At 34.3% G+C, this 19,376-nt stretch overlaps 2 protein-coding genes across 3 annotated transcripts; one reads left to right on the top strand and one right to left on the bottom strand.

The window, feature by feature from the left end:
- LOC113872014 (3-ketoacyl-CoA synthase 11-like) lies at nt 1–10,490 on the top strand. 2 transcript variants are annotated; one of them, XM_027509172.1, is made up of 3 exons: nt 146–1,114; nt 1,738–2,499; nt 10,452–10,490. In XM_027509172.1, the coding sequence occupies exons 1-3, from the start codon at nt 347–349 to the stop codon at nt 10,488–10,490; spliced, it is 1,569 nt and encodes a 522-aa protein (XP_027364973.1). In that variant the 5' UTR covers nt 146–346. The 2 variants fall into 2 exon arrangements, with proteins under 2 accessions (XP_027364972.1, XP_027364973.1); XM_027509171.1 differs by lacking the exon at nt 10,452–10,490 and having other exon boundaries at nt 1–1,114; nt 1,738–2,992.
- LOC113872015 (protein EXORDIUM-like 5) lies at nt 9,309–11,147 on the bottom strand. The gene has a single exon (XM_027509173.1). The coding sequence runs from the start codon at nt 11,042–11,044 to the stop codon at nt 9,974–9,976; it is 1,071 nt and encodes a 356-aa protein (XP_027364974.1). The 5' UTR covers nt 11,045–11,147; the 3' UTR covers nt 9,309–9,973.
- Between the last annotated feature and the right edge of the window lie 8,229 nt (nt 11,148–19,376).

Here is a 19,376-nt window from a genome sequence, read left to right as displayed (position 1 = left end):
ATGTAACAATTAAAAGTTCGTTGGGGTAGTTGTATCGACTATCCTCCTCCTCCTCCTCCTCTCTCTCTCTCTCTCTTCCCACCCTTTAAAACCCTGTCATCCTTCATAATTTTGCAACCCATTGATCTTTTTCTCACTTTTGTTCTCATTCAGTCACATTCTTAGCCTCACATATACTCGATCTCTTCCAAAGTTGAGTACTTTACCAAAATAAAAAATTTCCCGTTGAGAAAGAGAACTCAGAGCCACACTCTTTTGATTTTAAACAATTGTATCCCTTGTTTTCATCCATTTTCCTGCTTTATACAAACCCAATAAGCCCATTTCCAGAGAGTTCCCCCTCCTCATGGCAGATCATAAGAATGATTCAGGAACCGTTTCTGTTGAAGCTTCAAGAGAAAGAAGAAAACTTCCCAACTTTCTACTATCTGTGAGACTTAAGTATGTGAAGCTTGGTTACCACTACGTAATTTCCAATGCTATGTACCTTTTGCTCATACCCCTTTTTGGGCTAGCTTCTGCTCATCTGTCAACAATCTCTCTCCAAGATGTTGTCCAACTATGGGAAAACCTCAAGTTCAATCTTGTGTCTGTGACTCTATGTTCAAGTCTTATAGTATTCCTTGTTACTCTCTACTTCATGAGCCGCCCAAGAGGGGTTTACTTGGTGGATTTTGCATGTTACAAGCCAGAGCCAGACTGCACTTGCACAAGGGAGATTTTCATGGAAAGGTCTGAGTTAACCGGGGTCTTCTCAGAGGAGAACTTGGCCTTTCAGAAGAAGATACTTGAGAGGTCTGGTTTGGGACAGAAGACTTACTTGCCTCCAGCAATCTTGAGTGTTCCACCAAACCCTTGTATGGCTGAAGCAAGGAAAGAAGCTGAGGAAGTGATGTTTGGAGCCATTGATCAGCTTCTAGCCAAAACTGGGGTCAAGGCTAAGGATATTGGCATTTTGGTGGTGAATTGCAGCTTGTTCAATCCCACACCGTCACTTTCTGCTATGATTGTGAACCACTACAAGCTAAGAGGGAATATCCTAAGTTATAATCTCGGTGGCATGGGTTGCAGTGCTGGCCTTATCTCTATAGACCTTGCCAAGCAGCTCCTGCAGGTTTGCACTTCTATTCTTTCAAAAATTTTGATTATCCCCTCTTTAATCTTACTATTGGTTATTTTCATTCATATAGCTATAACTTCATCTACCGTAACTGTCTAGCATGCATGTCTGTATAGTCTATATCTTCATGTGGCCAAATTGAAAATCAAATGGAAATCTTGTAGCAGGATGTTCTATATAAACATCATGTGGGGCCACATGTAGGCCCTTAGTGTGTAGGTGTATCTTGTGGCAATTGTAGCACCAGTTGTCCACATGTCCAGTTGGTCCATGTTCTTTGTCCATTTTGCTGGCAGTTTTTGTTAGGTTAGCGGTTAGCCACCCAATTTAATACAATCCCTAGCGACAAGTATCCCAAAGAAATGGACCCTTTTTAGATGTGTCTATAGTATGGCTTCCTAATTGTCCACCTCTTTATGATCTTGACATACGAACAATTCCTGTTCATCTATAATAATAACTAATCAAAAGCGATTTAATTGATTGTTTCGTTCACTTGATTCTTTGTTTTTTATTTGTTCATGATGTGGATATACGCACTCATGACTATCTCTGGATTGCTCTATTTCAAAGTATTAAGGGCTAATTATTCATTTTTCTATGACAATTCTATATAGGTTCATCCAAACTCTTATGCCTTAGTGGTGAGCATGGAGAATATCACTCTCAACTGGTATTTTGGCAACAACCGGCCAATGCTAGTCTCAAATTGTCTCTTTAGAATGGGTGGAGCTGCAGTTCTCCTCTCCAACAGGCCTTCTGATCGCAGAAGAGCCAAATATCAACTTATCCATACAGTGCGTACTCATAAGGGTGCAGATGACAAATCTTATGGTTGTGTGTTTCAAGAAGAAGATGAGAAGAAAACAATTGGTGTTTCACTCTCAAAGGACTTAATGGCTGTAGCTGGAGAAGCCCTCAAGACTAACATCACAACACTTGGCCCATTAGTGCTTCCTATGTCAGAGCAGCTATTGTTTTTTGCAACTTTGGTTGCTAGAAAAGTGTTCAAGATGAAAATAAAACCATACATCCCAGATTTTAAGCTAGCTTTTGAGCACTTTTGCATCCATGCTGGAGGAAGAGCTGTGTTGGATGAATTGGAGAAAAATCTAGAGCTCACTGATTGGCATATGGAGCCTTCAAGAATGACTCTTTACAGGTTTGGTAACACTTCTAGCAGTTCATTGTGGTATGAATTGGCCTACACTGAAGCTAAAGGGAGGATCAGAAAGGGTGACAGGACTTGGCAGATTGCATTTGGTTCTGGGTTCAAGTGCAACAGTGCAGTGTGGCGTGCATTGAGGACCATTAATCCAGCAAAGGAGAAGAATCCTTGGATGAATGAGATTCATGAGTTTCCTGTTCATGTGCCTAAAGTGGCAACCATTGGTTCCTAAAATAACCTCTTGTTTTTTTTGGGAGGCTATCTTAAAGGAAGAAATTTATTTAAGGTTTCAATAGTTAATCTTAGGTGGTGTGCAAAAATAGAAGAGATTATTACTCCCAGCAGGTTTGCTGGTTTTGCAGTTTCTTTGATCTTGTGCTACTATTGTGCTGAAGTTGTAAGAGTGTGCATACAATTGTTGTCCCTTGAAACATTTATTACATGATTTTCATAAAATGTATTAATTGACCTTTCAAAGGTTTCTGAAATTTGATTTTTTAAGTTGCTTATTGAGCTGAAGAGCTACTACTAGTATTGGAGAAAAAAACGTATCGTGAATTAAGGTTTGACTAAACATTATTTCTTAAATAGTGCTATTGTTGGATAAAATCGATAGCTTGGTGTTTACGGTGAAAAATGACAGTTATAAACAAATAATTCAAAGATCAATCTGGGGACTGGATTTAGGTCCTCTTTGGGTTCTTTTAAGTGTGTTGTTAACGTGATGCTCAAATTAACGGCGTAAAAGAGTATTAAGCGGGAATAGTGAATAATAAATGTGCAGAATTAAATCAAACGTAGATGCTTTTACAAAAATGTAACAAACAGGAAGCCAAGAGTGTACAAAGATACAAGCAACGAATACTGAAATTAAAATGCAGAAAGGTAAATGTAGAGATTTAAAGGTGCGTGAATATAAACGTACGACTCCTCGCAATGGCGAACAGCGGCCACCGTAGGTCTCCTTGTAGCTGGTGTCTGGCGCGGTGCAGGGTTTCAGCGTCTCAGAGTGTTTAGGTGCGGTGTCTGGGTGCAAAAAGTCGTCCCTTGTGAAATAATGCTTTGTAGTATTTATAGACATGAAGATCACCACCGTTTTCCACCTTTTGCGGGCACTTCTTAGTAACTGCCTTCAACTGTTGATGCTCACTATCCACGATTGCTTGTGATCGTGCTGTTTGTTGGAGCTGTAACCGCTATCGCCCATGATCTCCTTTGCGTAGTGGTGAATGTTGATAACTACTGGTAACCGCTTTTGGATTTTTCAATACTCCTATCTTTCGAGTATTTCTGAGAGAAACCTAGAAAAACTCTTTTAATGTTATGGCCTTGGAATAGTTTCTTCTTGACTTCTCTTTTCGAGCTATTCTGGAGTTTTGAGAGTTTGTCTGGGTCTTGTGGACTTAGAACATTTTGCTCATTTCTATTTTTCGAGCAATTTTGGAGAGACTCTTGAGCTCGACCAGATTTGTGGACTTAGAATATTTTCTGACCACTTCTTATTTTTCGAGCGATTCTGGAGGAAATCTGGAACTCAGCCAAGTTTGTGGACTTAGAATATTTTCTTACCACTTCCTGCTTTTCGAGCAGTTTTGGGTGTCAGGTACTTGGAAACTCATCAAATATTCCTCGAAAAGCCATCAGTTTTTTGTAGACTTAGAATATTTTCTTACCACTTCCTGCTTTTCGAGCAGTTTTGGGTGTCAGGTACTTGGAAACTCATCAAATATTCCTCGAAAAGCCATCAGTTTTTTGTAGACTTAGAATATTTTCCTGTTAGTCCTGTTTTTCGAGCAGCTTTGGGTGTCAGGGACTTAAAAACTCCTCAAAACTCCTCGAAAAACCATCAGTTCTGTGGACTTGGAATATTTTCTTGCCAGTTCTATTTTTCGAGTAGTTTTTTGTGTCAGTGACTTAAGAACTCCTCAAAACTTCTCGAAAAAGCCTTTAGTTTTGTGGTCTTAGAATATTTTCTTGTCTTTCAAGCAGTTTAGAGAAAAATCAACAATGTGACAAAAATCTCTTAAAATAGCTCGAAATGTGTTCTTTTTAATTAAAACCAAAGATCTTCCAATATTCTCTTATGTTCAGGTTTATCTTTGGCTCCTTCTTGACCCTCAAAACTTGTTGAGATGTAGTTTCCTTCAAGATGATTTTTAACTTAGAAAATTTTCCTTATCCCAAACACTTGGATTCTTAATTAATGTTAAAAATCTAAACATATATAATTAATGGCTTGGATTCTTAATTGATGTTAAACATCTAAACATATATAATTAATTAATTAGGATATAGAGCTTTGGAAGAAAATGAAAAACTTAAAGTAGTGGATACAATTTTTTTTAATCAATACAAATACACAAGAGAGTAATCATCCAGTCTAATTCCAAAATATTTACGAAATTAATTAATTTGGTAATTGCATAAAATTGACAATTTGTTAGTTCATCAACAATATAAAATGACGTTAATTTGGTCAATTATAAAAATTATTAAATTTTTTTTCTCTAAATTGATTCCTAAAAAACTAGTATTATTTGAAAAGAAGATTTAAAAAGTAGCATTTAGTTTTCAATCAAATACTGAAAGTAATTTCATTTGTAAGTAATAGAAATGATATATTTGATTTCGCTTTCTATGCGTGAAGGAATTACTTCGACAAAATAATCAAATTGATGATGCCATGTAGGATTATTCACGGGTCGAGTTGGATCATATTTTAAAAATATTAGTTAAGTTTAAATTTATAATTCGAACTTAATTAGTCCGATTAAGAATAATTATGATGAGGTCAAGTAGTCTTAGGTCTTTAAAAGAAAGACAAGGAAAATTATTACTTTTAACTAAAAAGAAGGCAATATTTAAATTGTTTATTTTATACGATGTTTGCATATATAACAACTAACAATGATCAAGTTCATTGGCTGGCTCAGTTTTTCATATTTTTAACAATAATCAAGATAACTTAAATGAGCGTTTAATCTAAAATTGAGCCAACATTCACACTATGGATCACAACATCTCCGTCGTGTGACTCAGCTTTTCATATTAGAACCATACATTATCCTATTGTTAACTACATTACTCCAATTTCTAAATATTCATGGCAAGGTGTTCCATATATAAGATCTTAACAACTTCATCTGAGTTTTTTTAATATGTAATTTTTGCAAAGTCTAATTTTATTGAAGTAATGTATAGGCCAAAAAGCTAGCGTTTATATATAGTTGAAGGTTCGATTCATAATATTGATATTGATTTAGTGTTGTGGGTTGATATTATACATTCTTTGGTTGGTATATATCTACTCTGGCAAGTTGAAGCAGTCCAAACATCTATCAGGATCCAAATGGTAAAACATAAATCACTTCCGGTTTGAAAGAAATTGTCAAGTAAAACTTAATTTCTGTGTCTGACAACTCAGTGAAATGAGAACATTTTATGATAAAAAATAGTTAAGTTCCAAAAGATGATGCTCATCGAGTAGCAAGATCACAGGTGAATTTTAACTCGATCGATCTAAAGCCAATTTCATTATATTATTAATATATCCCTTGAAATTAATATATTTTTCATATGAAATTGTTGCTATGTTACATTATCATTGCTTGCTGTTAAGAGTATCCATATTCCATTTGTTAATTTTCACTGAAAGGTTGACACAAAACGTTTAGCGAAACAATCCATGCATTGCACAAAGTAATGTATACTGCATCTCAACGGCATGAATTTTGAAGGCAAAAAAATAAACCAATCATTCAAAACTCAAAATATATTTATACTTTATTTCTTTATATCAAAAGTTGATTTAAATGAAGTGAAATGAAAGAAAACAAATTGAAAATAACTGAAAGGAAAAGAAACGTAATTAAAATGATTGAAATCAAGGTGGTTTGAATACTTCTCGTGATCCGTTGGATTATTCTTTAATGTGGAAGAGATGTGCAAGTTTTTTTCTTTGTAAATTACACTTGAAAATATAATATTTTTTAAATTGGTTTTCATTTAAATTTATTCAAATTTTAAATAAAAATATGTAGTATTAATTCTTAGTAAAAAAAATAGAAAATTTACTATTTTTTATTAGATGTCTGGCTTGATAAAATTACTAAAAAAAAAGTGAATAACATTTAGAGGAAGAATACAAATTTAGTCAAAATTTGGGATTCGAGGAAGGGCATGCAGAAAAAATAGTAATGAATGGAACGACAGGAAAAAATTCTCCATAGAAGAATTTCCCTTCACTGGTTCAGATGGTACACATTTTTCTGCATGCCCTTCTTCGAATCCCAAATTTTGACTAAATTTGTATTCTTCCTCTAAATGTTATTCTAAGTTTTATTTAAAATTCAACCTTAAGAAGTAACTACTCTCTAATTTTTATTTTTTAACGATTTCACGTGTCAACTGCTTTTTTAAATAATAAAATTAAAGAATAGTTATTTAATAACTACTATCTAAATAATCTTTTGAAAGTTTATTTTAGAGAATGATTCAACACTAATTGCTCTTTAAATTTCTTATTATAAAGTAGTTTTTGATAAATATTTTTTAAATTTGCTCTCCATAAGTTATTTTTTTAGTGAAATAAACCTTTTATGTGCTTGAAAACACAAGTTAAAAAATTAATTTTTTTAAAGAAAAAACTAATGGTTTAGCTGCAGATGTCATCAACTAATTACCTCAATAGCTAAAATCATGAAGTGAAAAATACATGATAATTTAATGCAGCATCTCTTATGCATCCCTTCATATACCTATCTATTTTCTACCTTACATTTATATTTAACATTTATTTCAAAATTGGAGATATCAAGGTAAAGATCAAGCTCTAATATAACTCGTAAACTCAATCAAAAAGTTCTGATACTATATAATTAATAAATTAGTACAAAAACCTGAGTTATTACATGAAAAAAAATATAAGCATTTTTATAGCATCTCTAACCGTTAAAATTGCAATAATACTATTCTTTTGTTTACATAAAGTAATTGAAAAATACATAGCTGCATACTTGAGAATTTGTATTAGAAATTGTTTATTTTATTTACCCTGGAACGTTTTTTTAATCAAAATTTCTTTTAAATAAACGCTTTGCACAAGAAAATTGTAACGATAAAAAAGAACAATGCTATTTTATTCAGATTTCACTTTGAAGGAAAGTTACAAATGATGTAGTATCATTTGTTACCTTAATATTATTTTTTTTACGGAACTAACACCAATTACTTTTAACTTTATTTGTCTTTTGTTTAGTTGCTCTTTGTCATTGGTAACATATTTGGTAGAAAAGGAAACTTTTGTCATTTTTAAAATATCCAATAAAAATATAACTGCGTTGTTAATATTTTTGTTGCATTATTTAGCAAAATAGCTACAATTTAAAAGCGAAGAAAATTATAAATATCTTTATCTTGATGGTTTTTAACTGACTTATCATATGAAAATTTTATTGTAAAAAATAAATACCAAACGAATATAAAGTCTCTCCTGTTTTTATCTCTTTATAGTGGCCCTCACAGGCAAGACCCATCCCCTTTTGAAAGATAAAGGAAACACTAGAACCTAATGTTTTCCAAGCTAAATGATTTGTTATTTCAAATGATTAACTTTTATATAAAAGGGTAGAATTATTTTTTAAATTGTAGTTTTATCATAGAGTTATTTGAATACCACATAGACATAAAATGAAATTCTCTTAAGAAAAAAAATGTCAATCTATCCTCCAAAATCATAATAATAGACATAAATGCCAATCAATATAATTCACAGGATGGATGGAGTTTGTGTAATTGTGTACTGAGTGGGACATGTGATTAGCTGTGAACAACAAATTTTCTAATTGAAGTGGGCCTGAATTGGGTAGTTAACACTTTTCGAGTTAAGGTCTCTCCTTATTTTCTTGCCTTGAGCATTGGCATCTCTCTCCCATCATCAACTTGACCAATCCATCAACAAAAAAAGGCACAAAAATTTTGCTATGCATCTTTGATCTTTCTACCCATTCCATCCAATCGAATAATGTCAAAAGCAAAAGTAAACATGCCAAAACCTACAATCAAGGAACAGAAACAAACACAATTAATGTCATGATTACCATGTGCCTAAGTGGGGGGGATTGTTGTTTTTAGTAGCCTTTTTGCATTATTTGACTTCATGTTTGCATGTGCCACTTTCAATACTAGCTCAAAATACTTGATTTGGTTGGTAGAAAGTAGAGAGTAGGAAAATCTATACTTAATGACTAACAATATGCTGTTGGAAAAATATAGTGCACACTCGGCTTATGGAATAAACTAATGGAGCTTAAGTTTAAATTAAATTTTAATTAGCTAATGGAAAATGGCTTTTCTAATTGACCTTTTTTTTTTTATTAATTGCACAAATTGAGTTTGAAGATAGAGAATAATGTTATAAAATAATTTTTGGGCCCATTATGATGTTCACACAAAGCTCCTGATACTTGAAGAATTATCTCAGAACTATTCGGACACGTATAAAAGCTTCAAGTCGGTCAATAATAGCGATTTACACAGGGTAGGGTATATTTACAAACACCCTCGTCCTTGTGTCAATTCCGGTGCCATAAAAATTTGGGTAATAAGATGAACGTACCTATATATTGACATGTAATGGTAAACACCTTTGGGTTCATCACATGAATTTGTTTGGGCTGAAAAGCATATTGGTTATATATTTATATATATATTTTAAAATATAGTAAATCATGAGCGTGTAACAAAAAGTCAATATATTTTGAACAAAATATGACACTAAAGAAATCATTGTACTCTATCTAAAGTTGTCCTTACTAAAATGGAAAGAATCTTTTTCCCTTTAAATTTTCTTTTAAAAAATGAAAAATTATTTATTAATGTTGAATCTGAAAATATTAAATCTTTTATTACTTTTTCATTAAAATTACAATTTTGATTAACACCATTGAACTGAATTATTTTTAAAAACTAATAAATAAAATTTATTGATAATAAATTAGAGGTTGCTTTTATGATAAAATAAAGAAAGAGGAAAATAAATGGACATAAATAAGGGTAAGTGTACACAGATAAACATGGATGCATTTAGAATGACATATCGCACATATAAAGAGACTAATTAACTGTAACCTAACTTATAAAAGAAGAGAAAATTTTACTTTTATATTAGTAACAGTGGACAAGATTCCTAATTTATAGGAGAATACCAGATTACTTGATACGATGCACTCGCGAGCCTAATATAATCGTAACGAACTTTTAATAAATCTTAATAGATTAGGATAACAACACAGAATAAATTAAGATTATTTGCATTTTAAGAATTTAGTGACAATCATATCAGTTAAAGCACTGATATTTGCAGCATAGATTTGTTTGTTTAAAGATTTTATAAAAATGTAGTTTGAATAAGTCTAAGATTTTAATAATCTATAGGGTGAGTGTCCTTGAGATCAAGATTTTGGAGGGGGGAAAGCCAGCGGCGCTGGAGCAAGGAAAAGCTGGGAAGAAAGCACAGTGAAAAGAACAAAAAGGAAGGTAAAATGGTGCAAAAAGGTTGCGATAATGATAATATAAATGAATTTGGTCTGAAGAAGGGAAAGAAAAGCATCATTAGATATGATACAAAGGAAGTAAGCATAGGAAAGAAAGAATACTAGTGTAGTAGTGTATATGAGTGATGAAATTCAATCCAAAGCATTGGGACCAGCACAAGCCTTGAGAACGGGGCTCCAAATCCACTGAACCAAAAACTTTCTCCCATTCCTACCGTTAAGATTAAAAGTTCTTCCTTCTCTGTCCTTCATTACGGACCCAATGTAACCGCCACCGCCACCCGTGCCGTACAAACCCTCGCAAAGGTCACCAATCTCCGTCGGGGCAGTGGGGTCCTCCCCCGCGTACCACGCGTTCACCAGCGGATTCGACGACAGCTCCGCCAGTTCGTGCCCTATCACGCTCACCATTCCGTCCACTCCAACGTCGCCGTTCGGCGGCGATAACTGCCCCGGTCCCCCTCCTCCCATGTACCCCGGCACCGCGAACGGGTACGCGCACACTTCCGGACATTGTTTTCCCGAATTCCCCACCCACGCGTAGGGGAGCGTGTACCCCACCTTCGATGGGAAAGTGAAGTAGTGGAACCCGCAGACGGCGCGGCAGAAGTCCTCGACCGTGACGTCCTCCGCCGTGAGGATGAGGTAGATCCCGTTCCGGTGGTCCACCGGGAAGGGCTTGGAGCGCACCGCCGTGGCGATTACTTCCTGGACGGAGAGGCGCGTGAGGTGGTTGCCGTGGGAGTAGCGGAGGTCGGCGTACTCGCCGGCGATGGAGACGGAGCGGGAGATGTTTGCGCCGGTCTGGTCGGTGTAGAGGGAAACGGTGCGCCACCAGTCGGCGACGGAGGGGTAGGGTGCGGCGCGGCGGTTGGAGGCGGAGATGGAGAGGAGGAAGTCTTTGATGAGGAGCTTCTGAGACGGGGCCCACTTGCCGTACCAGATGAGGTATATGTTGATCGGAGAAGAGAGGACGGGTCCCATGTGGTACTTTAGCTTCACGAACTCTGAAGATCCTTCGAAGCGCTTGGAGGAAGAGAGTGTTCTGAGGGGTGGGACCTGAGGGTTGAATTTGGAGTAGTAGTGGGATGGGTTTGTGTTTAGGGTTTGCACCTCTGCTTCTTCATTGTTTGATATTGTTGCTGTGCATAATAGAGATGGCACTAGCAGGGATATGAGAAGGATCATGTGTGCCATTGCCATGGTGAGAAAACGAAGGGATGGGTTGTAGTGAAAATGGTAGGAGATAGATATATAGTGAAATTCAATGAGTGAGTGAAAATGGGCTGGAGACAGCTGCCATGTGTGGGCGCACTTTACTCATCAAAAACAATCATAAATATCTTTCTCTCTCTCTCTCTCCCCTTTTTTACTTTTTTGTTTTTGAAAACCGAGAATCGTTTTCTTCTAATCTTGTTGACTAATAATCACTTGTTTGCAAGCAAAGGGAATTTACCATTTTACTCTCTCTCGTTCACAACCGTCGGTGGTGGGGAAGGGCATATCACTTTTCCTTACCACCACCTTTGTTTTGTTCTGTTCTGTTTACCCTGTTGGTGAAGGTGGTGACTTTTATTTACTACAATCGGGTTTGGGACTTTGGGGGTGGAGAATGCCTAATGGGGCTCAAATGTCAGTGGATAATGAAACTTGAAGGCGAGCCAATGATGGGAATCATCGAAAAGGTTGCAAATTAGTTGGTGGGTATGGAAAATTATGAGGTGTTGTTGTTGGTGAAGAGCTGAGCATGTTGGGATGGTTGTTGTTGCAGACTGACAAGGAGACAAAGGCGTTCGTTCGTTCGTTGCCGTGAAATGTGTATGAACTGAGGCTACAAGGTTTGGCATTTCAAGGTTTGGCATTTCAAGTTTTCCCATTCTGCGTTGTGTTTTAGGATTTTACATGTCTTTCACTGAGATAAAGTGTTGTTGGAAAAATTTGAATTCCGTCAAGTGTTCAATGCCCAACAACTCTTTCTGCATATTTACCTCTCGCTGGGGGAAGCTTTTTCGTGGCTGGCAGAGAACTCAGTAGCATTTCTTTTTCATAATATCGAATATTAAAGCTCTCGTCCATTTTTTCTTTTTTAGTTGTTTCCTTCATAATAAAATTTAATTTTAATTCTTCAATTTGCGAGAAGATTGTGATATTTACAGGAGAACAAGAAAATGACAATAAAACATTATTTATTAAAAAAGAATTGATTACATCATTGTTTATTTATTTATATATATATATATAAAAACCTTCAACCTAAACCTTTTTTATTAGACACGTCTCATTTGGAGAGCCAGCTATCCTCTGCAATTTTTGCATGAAATAATTGTTGGCGAAGCTCAATACTTTGTTTCTCATAAATCTGGGTTTGTAAATTTGAGAGTGGACATTTCAAGAGCTTGAAAAATTCGTGAGGTAAATTTATTTTTTTTCAGTTAAGAGTGACATAATTTTAGTTTTACAATAAATTTTAATATAATGTTAAATTAAGACTTAAGTTAAACTCCCAAAACTAATTAAAGATTATTTTAGCTTCTATGTTAGCCATTTCTGTAGTGGATACAAACCTTCGTAACTTTTCATCTGTGTGTTTATTCTCTTCAATCCGAAATATACCCAAAATCTTTATCTATCATGTAGTTTCTGATCTGAGCATCTCAAAGAGAGTATGGTGTTGTGAGGTAAGTTTCTTGTGGTCATTCCTGCATAAGTGATGCATCAGCAGCTGATCCCATACATTTGTAATTTCACTTTGTCTCTCAACTGCTGAAAGTTTGCCCTTCAGTCACGGCATGCAGTCTGTCCAAAAGAAATCATTAACTTACCCGAAATCAGTTAGTGCTGCCCAGTGCCCACCAAGGTGGTGGTTCCACTTAAAATTATTAACTTCACCGTGTATAAAGTTCCTTACAAGTTCTCTGGCCCATTTTTGCTGATTTGACGTGGAGATTATAGTTTATTAACTAAATCCTATGTTAGTCTTCTACACTGAAGATAGAAGGTTCATCACTTTATGCCTATAAATACTTTTGACATCAATTCAGCTCTTCAATCATGGAAAGTGCCATTAAGATCGTTCTTCAGTGTACAGATCACAAGATTAAGGGACTAAATTGGTGTTGTTTTTAATGACCAAGAAAATCATTTGATATTTATTTTGCATGATAGAAGGATTGAATTGATGTAAAAATAATTTGATTAGCTAAAATAATGACACTGGTATTTAATACGAGTTTACACTAATTTATTTTGACCTTTTCACGGCCAGCTAATCGATTTTAGTCGTCTTGTTGGCTGTTGAGGCAAAATCACAGAAAAATCTTGATTCTATCAAATCGGGTCTGAAATTATTGATCTATCTCAATCACAACAATTGTTCATGCGACTATTGGTCCTTTCCTATATTTACAGTTTGCTATGCCATATGCTATCTGCTAATAGCACTTTTAAAAAAATTACAAGGGTGAGATAATGCAATATTCGATATAGAACTCCCTAGGGTCAAGGTTTTGTTAGTTTGTAGGTCATCTTTTGATTTATAATAAGTGGCGAGCATGCTAAATTACTGAGGGCATTGTATGCTATCATGGGTATGGGTCTTTGTAAAGAGTTGAAAATGAAGTCTTTTTTACTGTGCGTGCATCCAACCTTGACGCTGTGTTGACAAACTATTGCCTAACAGCTCGTTTAATGAATTCAGATACAATTTCTTATCCTAAGCCTATTTGTGTTAAATTTTCACTGGTGAATGGTGATGGAAGCATAATTTCTTCCTAGTTACACTATTGATCTTTTTCTCCCCCGGTCCCACGATACTTTGAAATTTAGGCGAGACATGTGCTTATGATTATGAAAAATTTACAAGCTTATGATTATGTGTTAGCATTGACCAATATTCATATTTCAGAAGCTAGTCCTTGGTGTTGTATCTTGTTTCTAAGTAATTTGGGTGTCTTAACAGTTTTTTAAGTCAATCCACGGTGAAGATACCTGAATGAGCTCTTATTTTCTTTTCATCTATTTCACAACATCATTCTCTTCTGCTAGCAGCCTCCTCCAATGCCCACTGCACGTTAATACTACCTTGGACCTTATGCATGTAGAATATAATTCTGTACTCTCTTTTTTTTTTTTTTTTCTTTTATCTGTTTCGGAGCATATTTTAAAAGGGAATCAGAATAATTTATTCTTGGCTTAATGACATTTTCTGTCAATTGCTATCAACTTTTTATTTTTGATTCCGAAGTTTTTTCTTTCATATTGCATGTCGTTGCTTATACATTAGCCTCAAGATGCTTATGGCCTGGGCCATGAAGAATATCATCAATGAGGAGTTATTGTTTAAATAATAGAAAGAATAACTTGGCATTGTGTTTTATATTTGGGTGGTTCCACAACATTTACCGTCCTTCTGGAAATTGGATGGTTAAGGAGCTTCGAGTTGTAGATTCCATAGCATACGCCACAGAATATGGGATAACCATTTTGTCTCGTGTCCATCATGTTCATGCCAAGAGGCTGAGTATGTTTAAAACTCCGATAAAAGGTTGATAAGAAGGCTCAGCTTCTTCTTTTACATATGTGAAACAATTGGGACATTGTTCTTTGACCCTTATGAGTGATCTTAGGGCATGATTGGATACAGAGTCTCAACAGAGAAACACACCTAAGGGATTTTTTATCATGGCAAATATTTTTTCCTTTCACCAAACAGCTGTTCACAATGGAGAAACTTAACAAACTTTAAGGCATGTTTATATAAGATGGAGAATGATTTTGTTAGAAGTGAAGAAGATCATTGCCATTTAATGTACCTTGTGTCATGACAACATCAGGATCTTTTATTTTATACACAGAATCGATTGTATGCTTTGCAACGCAAAATATGCATACACTAACTGCATGTTTGGATTTCACTTTCAATTTCCGTTAAACCAAAAGCTAAAAAGAAAATGTATAGTAAAGAAAAAACGTTAAAAGTATCTTAAAAATCATAAAACCGAGTTATATATTGTATGCAGAAAGGTCCTAAATATGTTTGCTTTGACCATGCAGATTTGATTGCTCAAATCAAGGGAAAAAAGGGATCGAAATGAAGGTATTATTTATTTTTACAACTTGGCTTCTGACAAAGAATGATATTTTTTTTAGAGTTTGCTAATTTCAGCCTTTGAATGAACCTAAGTAGAACATGGAAGATATTTCTAAGTAGTAATTGTGTTAGTGTTGTACTAATGCTGGAATTATATTCATTTTAATTGACGCTTCGGATACTTCAAATAATATTTTTTAATTTTATTTTTAAACTATTATACCAATATAAAATAGAATACAACAATAACATCATAACTTGTAACATTTTATTACGTGTGCAACATTATTTTTTAACATATAAAGTCTCTATTATGATTTAAATTTTATTATAAATTAATTTTATACATATTAAGTTGATACGGGGAAAACCTTTTTCATTCATTCTTTCTTGATTTTTGGGTATTATTTGTCCTATTTCGTTTAATAAACTCACTTGTAATGTGAGAGGAGTTAATGCAATTGCAGTATCTGCGTGGATATCCTATTTAAAGGCGAAAGAACACTCCATATCTCTCGGCCATGCTCTCTTGATTTTTGCCACCCTTCAGAAACGTGAACAACAATCTTCTTACATTCTATAATGCAGGGTTTTTATCGTCGGTCCAAATAATTCAATTATTTTCGTGGTCGTCAAATAATGTACGATTCAAATTATGTATCTACCGATTATGCATGGGCATCGCATTGACAACCCAATGATCAGTTATACATTAGGCATGATTAAAGAAAAAAGGCTTACGTCTAACGTTAATGGACCTTTGGGTCTCTTTCTGGTATTTCAAGACAAAAACAAATAAAGTGGGCGTTGGGCTTCTTCAATTGCTCAATTGAAAAGCTCACTCATTAAAACCATGGGTTGATTTGGAAAACAAAAGCCCATCCTTGGGGTCTTGGGCTTCTTCAATTGAGTGACTGTAAAGCCCACTCGGTCAAGCCATGCTTTCTGTCTTTTTCCTCTTTCTATGGAGCCTAGTATATGCTTAAGTTGAAAAGGAAAAATATATTCACATACAATAAATGCTAGGTACGTAATCATTTCTTACCTTGTCACTTTTCTTTTAGGTTTATAATTTCAAAATACAGAGTTAATTTTCAGGTTTTACGCAAGATATCTTATTTTTTTATGGGCCAATATGTCATTTTTTGTTCATTAGGCTGTAACTGCAGTGTACACATGCTGACATCTCACAAATTACATTATGCAAATTGTCAGCCTATGTACATTGTCAGGAAGTAGACTACTGACCACTATTAAATTTCATATCTCAAGAAATTTGCATAATGGGAATTTTGGGAATTTGTTATATGGGTGTTAATAGATAATGGGTATTAAATAAAAAGCTGCTTAACCTTCTCTTTTTTTTATCTTCCGGAATATAATAGAAGCTAAATACAGTCACCAGTGGGTTCTTTTAGTATTTTATTCTGAGAAACTTTGTTTATTGGGGTTATTTGCTTTAGTGCCTTGATTCAAGGATTGGTAATTTGATATGAATAGGCTTTGTTGTGTAGTCACTGATGTTCTCAGGAGTGCTAGAGCATAAAGCAGATACAGGTGTACCAAGTTTTGGGCACTTTTATTTACTCAGAAATGACAAAGTTGGTGCACAGTATTAATGTCAGCTAGGTTGCAGGGTGTAAGCTATGCTTTTATGAATCGAAGAGCATAATAAATTAGATGAGTCTCCACACACCCTAGCTTATTTGTTCCAAGTTAAACTCATCACGGTTTTTTAACCTTTTTATTGCTTAATTTTGTATGAACAGGAATTGGATTAGTTTAAACTATCTCATGGCCTCAATAACTTCAAGTAGACTAATGAGATTTTGTTTATAAAAAATTGAATAAAAAGTTAATACAATTTTTATTATAATGTATTAACTTTATTAATCCACTTAGGATGGAGTTATTTATTTCAGGGGATAACTTAGACAAACCTACTTAAATAAGAAAGGGAAATACGTGGTTCAATTAGGATCAAATTTTTGACATTATATCAAACTCAGTTGAATTTGTAAGTTAGTTTTCGGACATTAGTGCTTAACACTGTTTAATTGCCTAGACTAGAAGGAACTGTATACGTACATAATTGTTATAAGTTAAAACAGTTTCGAGTTTCTTCACATCATCTTCCTTGACAGAAGGGCCCAGCAAGCCACTAACAATGGGAGTAAATGAAGGAAAGAAAAGATGGATAATGTTATCTGGACCACTTATCTATTTGCTAATCATGAAACAGCTAAATGTATTGCCATGCTTTATTCCTATCTTCGGCAATATTAATTATGCGCCAACGATATTATCCTCTATTAGCTGGTTGATCATGAGTCAATAATGTATTATAACACCATCCATTGCTGATTAATGTTTCTGCAGTAGGTGCTTTCCTTGACCCTACAAATCTTGCAGTATTAGCTGTTCCAATACGCTATCTAATTCATAATTTTATATGTATAAACTTGTATTTGCACATTCTTGAGGAAGTTAATAAAAATAACATTTCTATGTAGCCATTTCTTATTGTTCTAGATTTTTAACGTTACTCATACATACACATATACAGTTTTTTATACCACAATCATATGCTTTACATCACATCATTATTTTAATGGGTATTCACATCTCTCTTGTCCTTATCCATATCCGTTTTTGTATGATGGGTGGGGTACCGTAGTAATTAGCTTTAATAATAGAACTTAAAGTACTTAAAGGTAAAGAGATTTTCAAATCAGAAGCATTGGTTGGGAGAAGAATTATTTTGCTCCTCCCAAGACCACTAGTCATGTAATTGAGAAGAAAAATAAATGAATTAGTCGATTGGAATCAAATTTTATTGTGGAGATTCCAAACACCCTGATGGGTAATTTAAGATGTTTCTGAACAATTACAAAATATTTACTTTGTAATATATTTGATAATTAATCCAAGATTTAGAGGTAAATCTAATTTGCAATTTAGTTGGCCTACATTACTTTTCAATATTCCTCTAAAGGAAAACAACAACAAAATCCAGCTCCAATTAGTGCAACAAAAAAATGGAATCCTTTTATTGGAGAATTTCAAACTTTTTTTTTTCCATAACACTACGTTGTGGACGAACTAGTTTGTCAAAATCCTTTTTTGTCAAATCGCTTTCAATTAAATAAATAAAATAATGGTGTTGATTTTCCAAGTCTTTCTCAACAACGAGTCTTTCTAAGGAAATTCAACCCACCTAGCAACTTTGATGGAGGTAAGTTCAATGTTGAATAATTGGCTTAACCACCTCACGAGGGGTGATGGGAGATGAGTGAACAAATTACATGTTAGTATCAACTATGCTAAGCAGTGTCTCAAAAGCACATTTTCCTAAATAAATAAATAAAGAATAGCCACTAGATCATGATGTCCACCTTTGGACAAATTAGAAAAAGCTTAACCAAATGAAGAGTAGGTAATTGGTTTAATTCTGTGTGCAGAACACTCCAAAGTTTGCTATCTAATCAAATCTCAGTAGCACTGCGAGTACTCGAAAAGGTAATGACACAGTATAACATAGTTGTAGGTGCAGAGCAAATGTGGTCCGTGTCAATGTGACATGACTGCCTCTTTGGCATGTTCCCACAAGCCCAAAATAGATCCCTCATAAGCCATGAGAAATTGGAAAATAAAAAGGCAATTGGCCTAAATTAGGAAAGAATTAATAAGATAATGGTCATTTCATTATGGCAAACATGTCACTGACAGTGTAAACAAAATACCACAATGGAAGCACTAACACCATGTCACATGCACACCCTCTAACTGCAAATATGCATAGAGCAATCAATCAATTCAAAGAATGGAGTTATTTATTTCTATGACCCTTCAATTTCTTACTTGCCATCTGCAATGTCATTTATTGTATTAAGATCACACCACTTGTTTCTAGGATTCCTTCAGCTAGAGTGACAAAACTTATAAGGCAAGCATTATAATATATATAGAGAAGCTCATGATCCAAGTGAGCCAATGCTCATATCATTACTTTTTCTGGTTGTCTCTGGTCCTCTGATATCCTTTCCTAAAGCACTGATGCAAGTTGTCCTCTGTTCAATTAGTTAATGAACATTTTCCGGAGTGGAGAAAAGAGATGACATATATAAGCTATAATAGTATTATTTTATTTATAAAATTTTGTGGTTTTCCAAACCACGATTAAAAGTTCAGAAGCCACATTTTATGATGACTGTCAATTTTAAATGTATAATTTAATATTTATTTTTTATAATAATCTTATAAATACGAGAACGTTTAATAAAAAAAATAGTTTATAATTTTTATAATTAAATTTATATTGTGAAGTCTTATATAATAAGACTTTATTAAATAAATATTTAATTAAACTGATAATGTAATGATTATTATTTTTCTAAATCATATAACACTTTGATTTTAGTCCTTCTTAAAACAAAATGTTGGCAC

Source organism: Abrus precatorius, unplaced genomic scaffold, assembly GCF_003935025.1.
Source record: "Abrus precatorius isolate BTA unplaced genomic scaffold, Abrus_2018 Scaffold7, whole genome shotgun sequence".
Taxonomy (NCBI): Eukaryota; Viridiplantae; Streptophyta; class Magnoliopsida; order Fabales; family Fabaceae; genus Abrus; species Abrus precatorius.
This window is presented reverse-complemented; position numbering and strand designations above follow the sequence as displayed.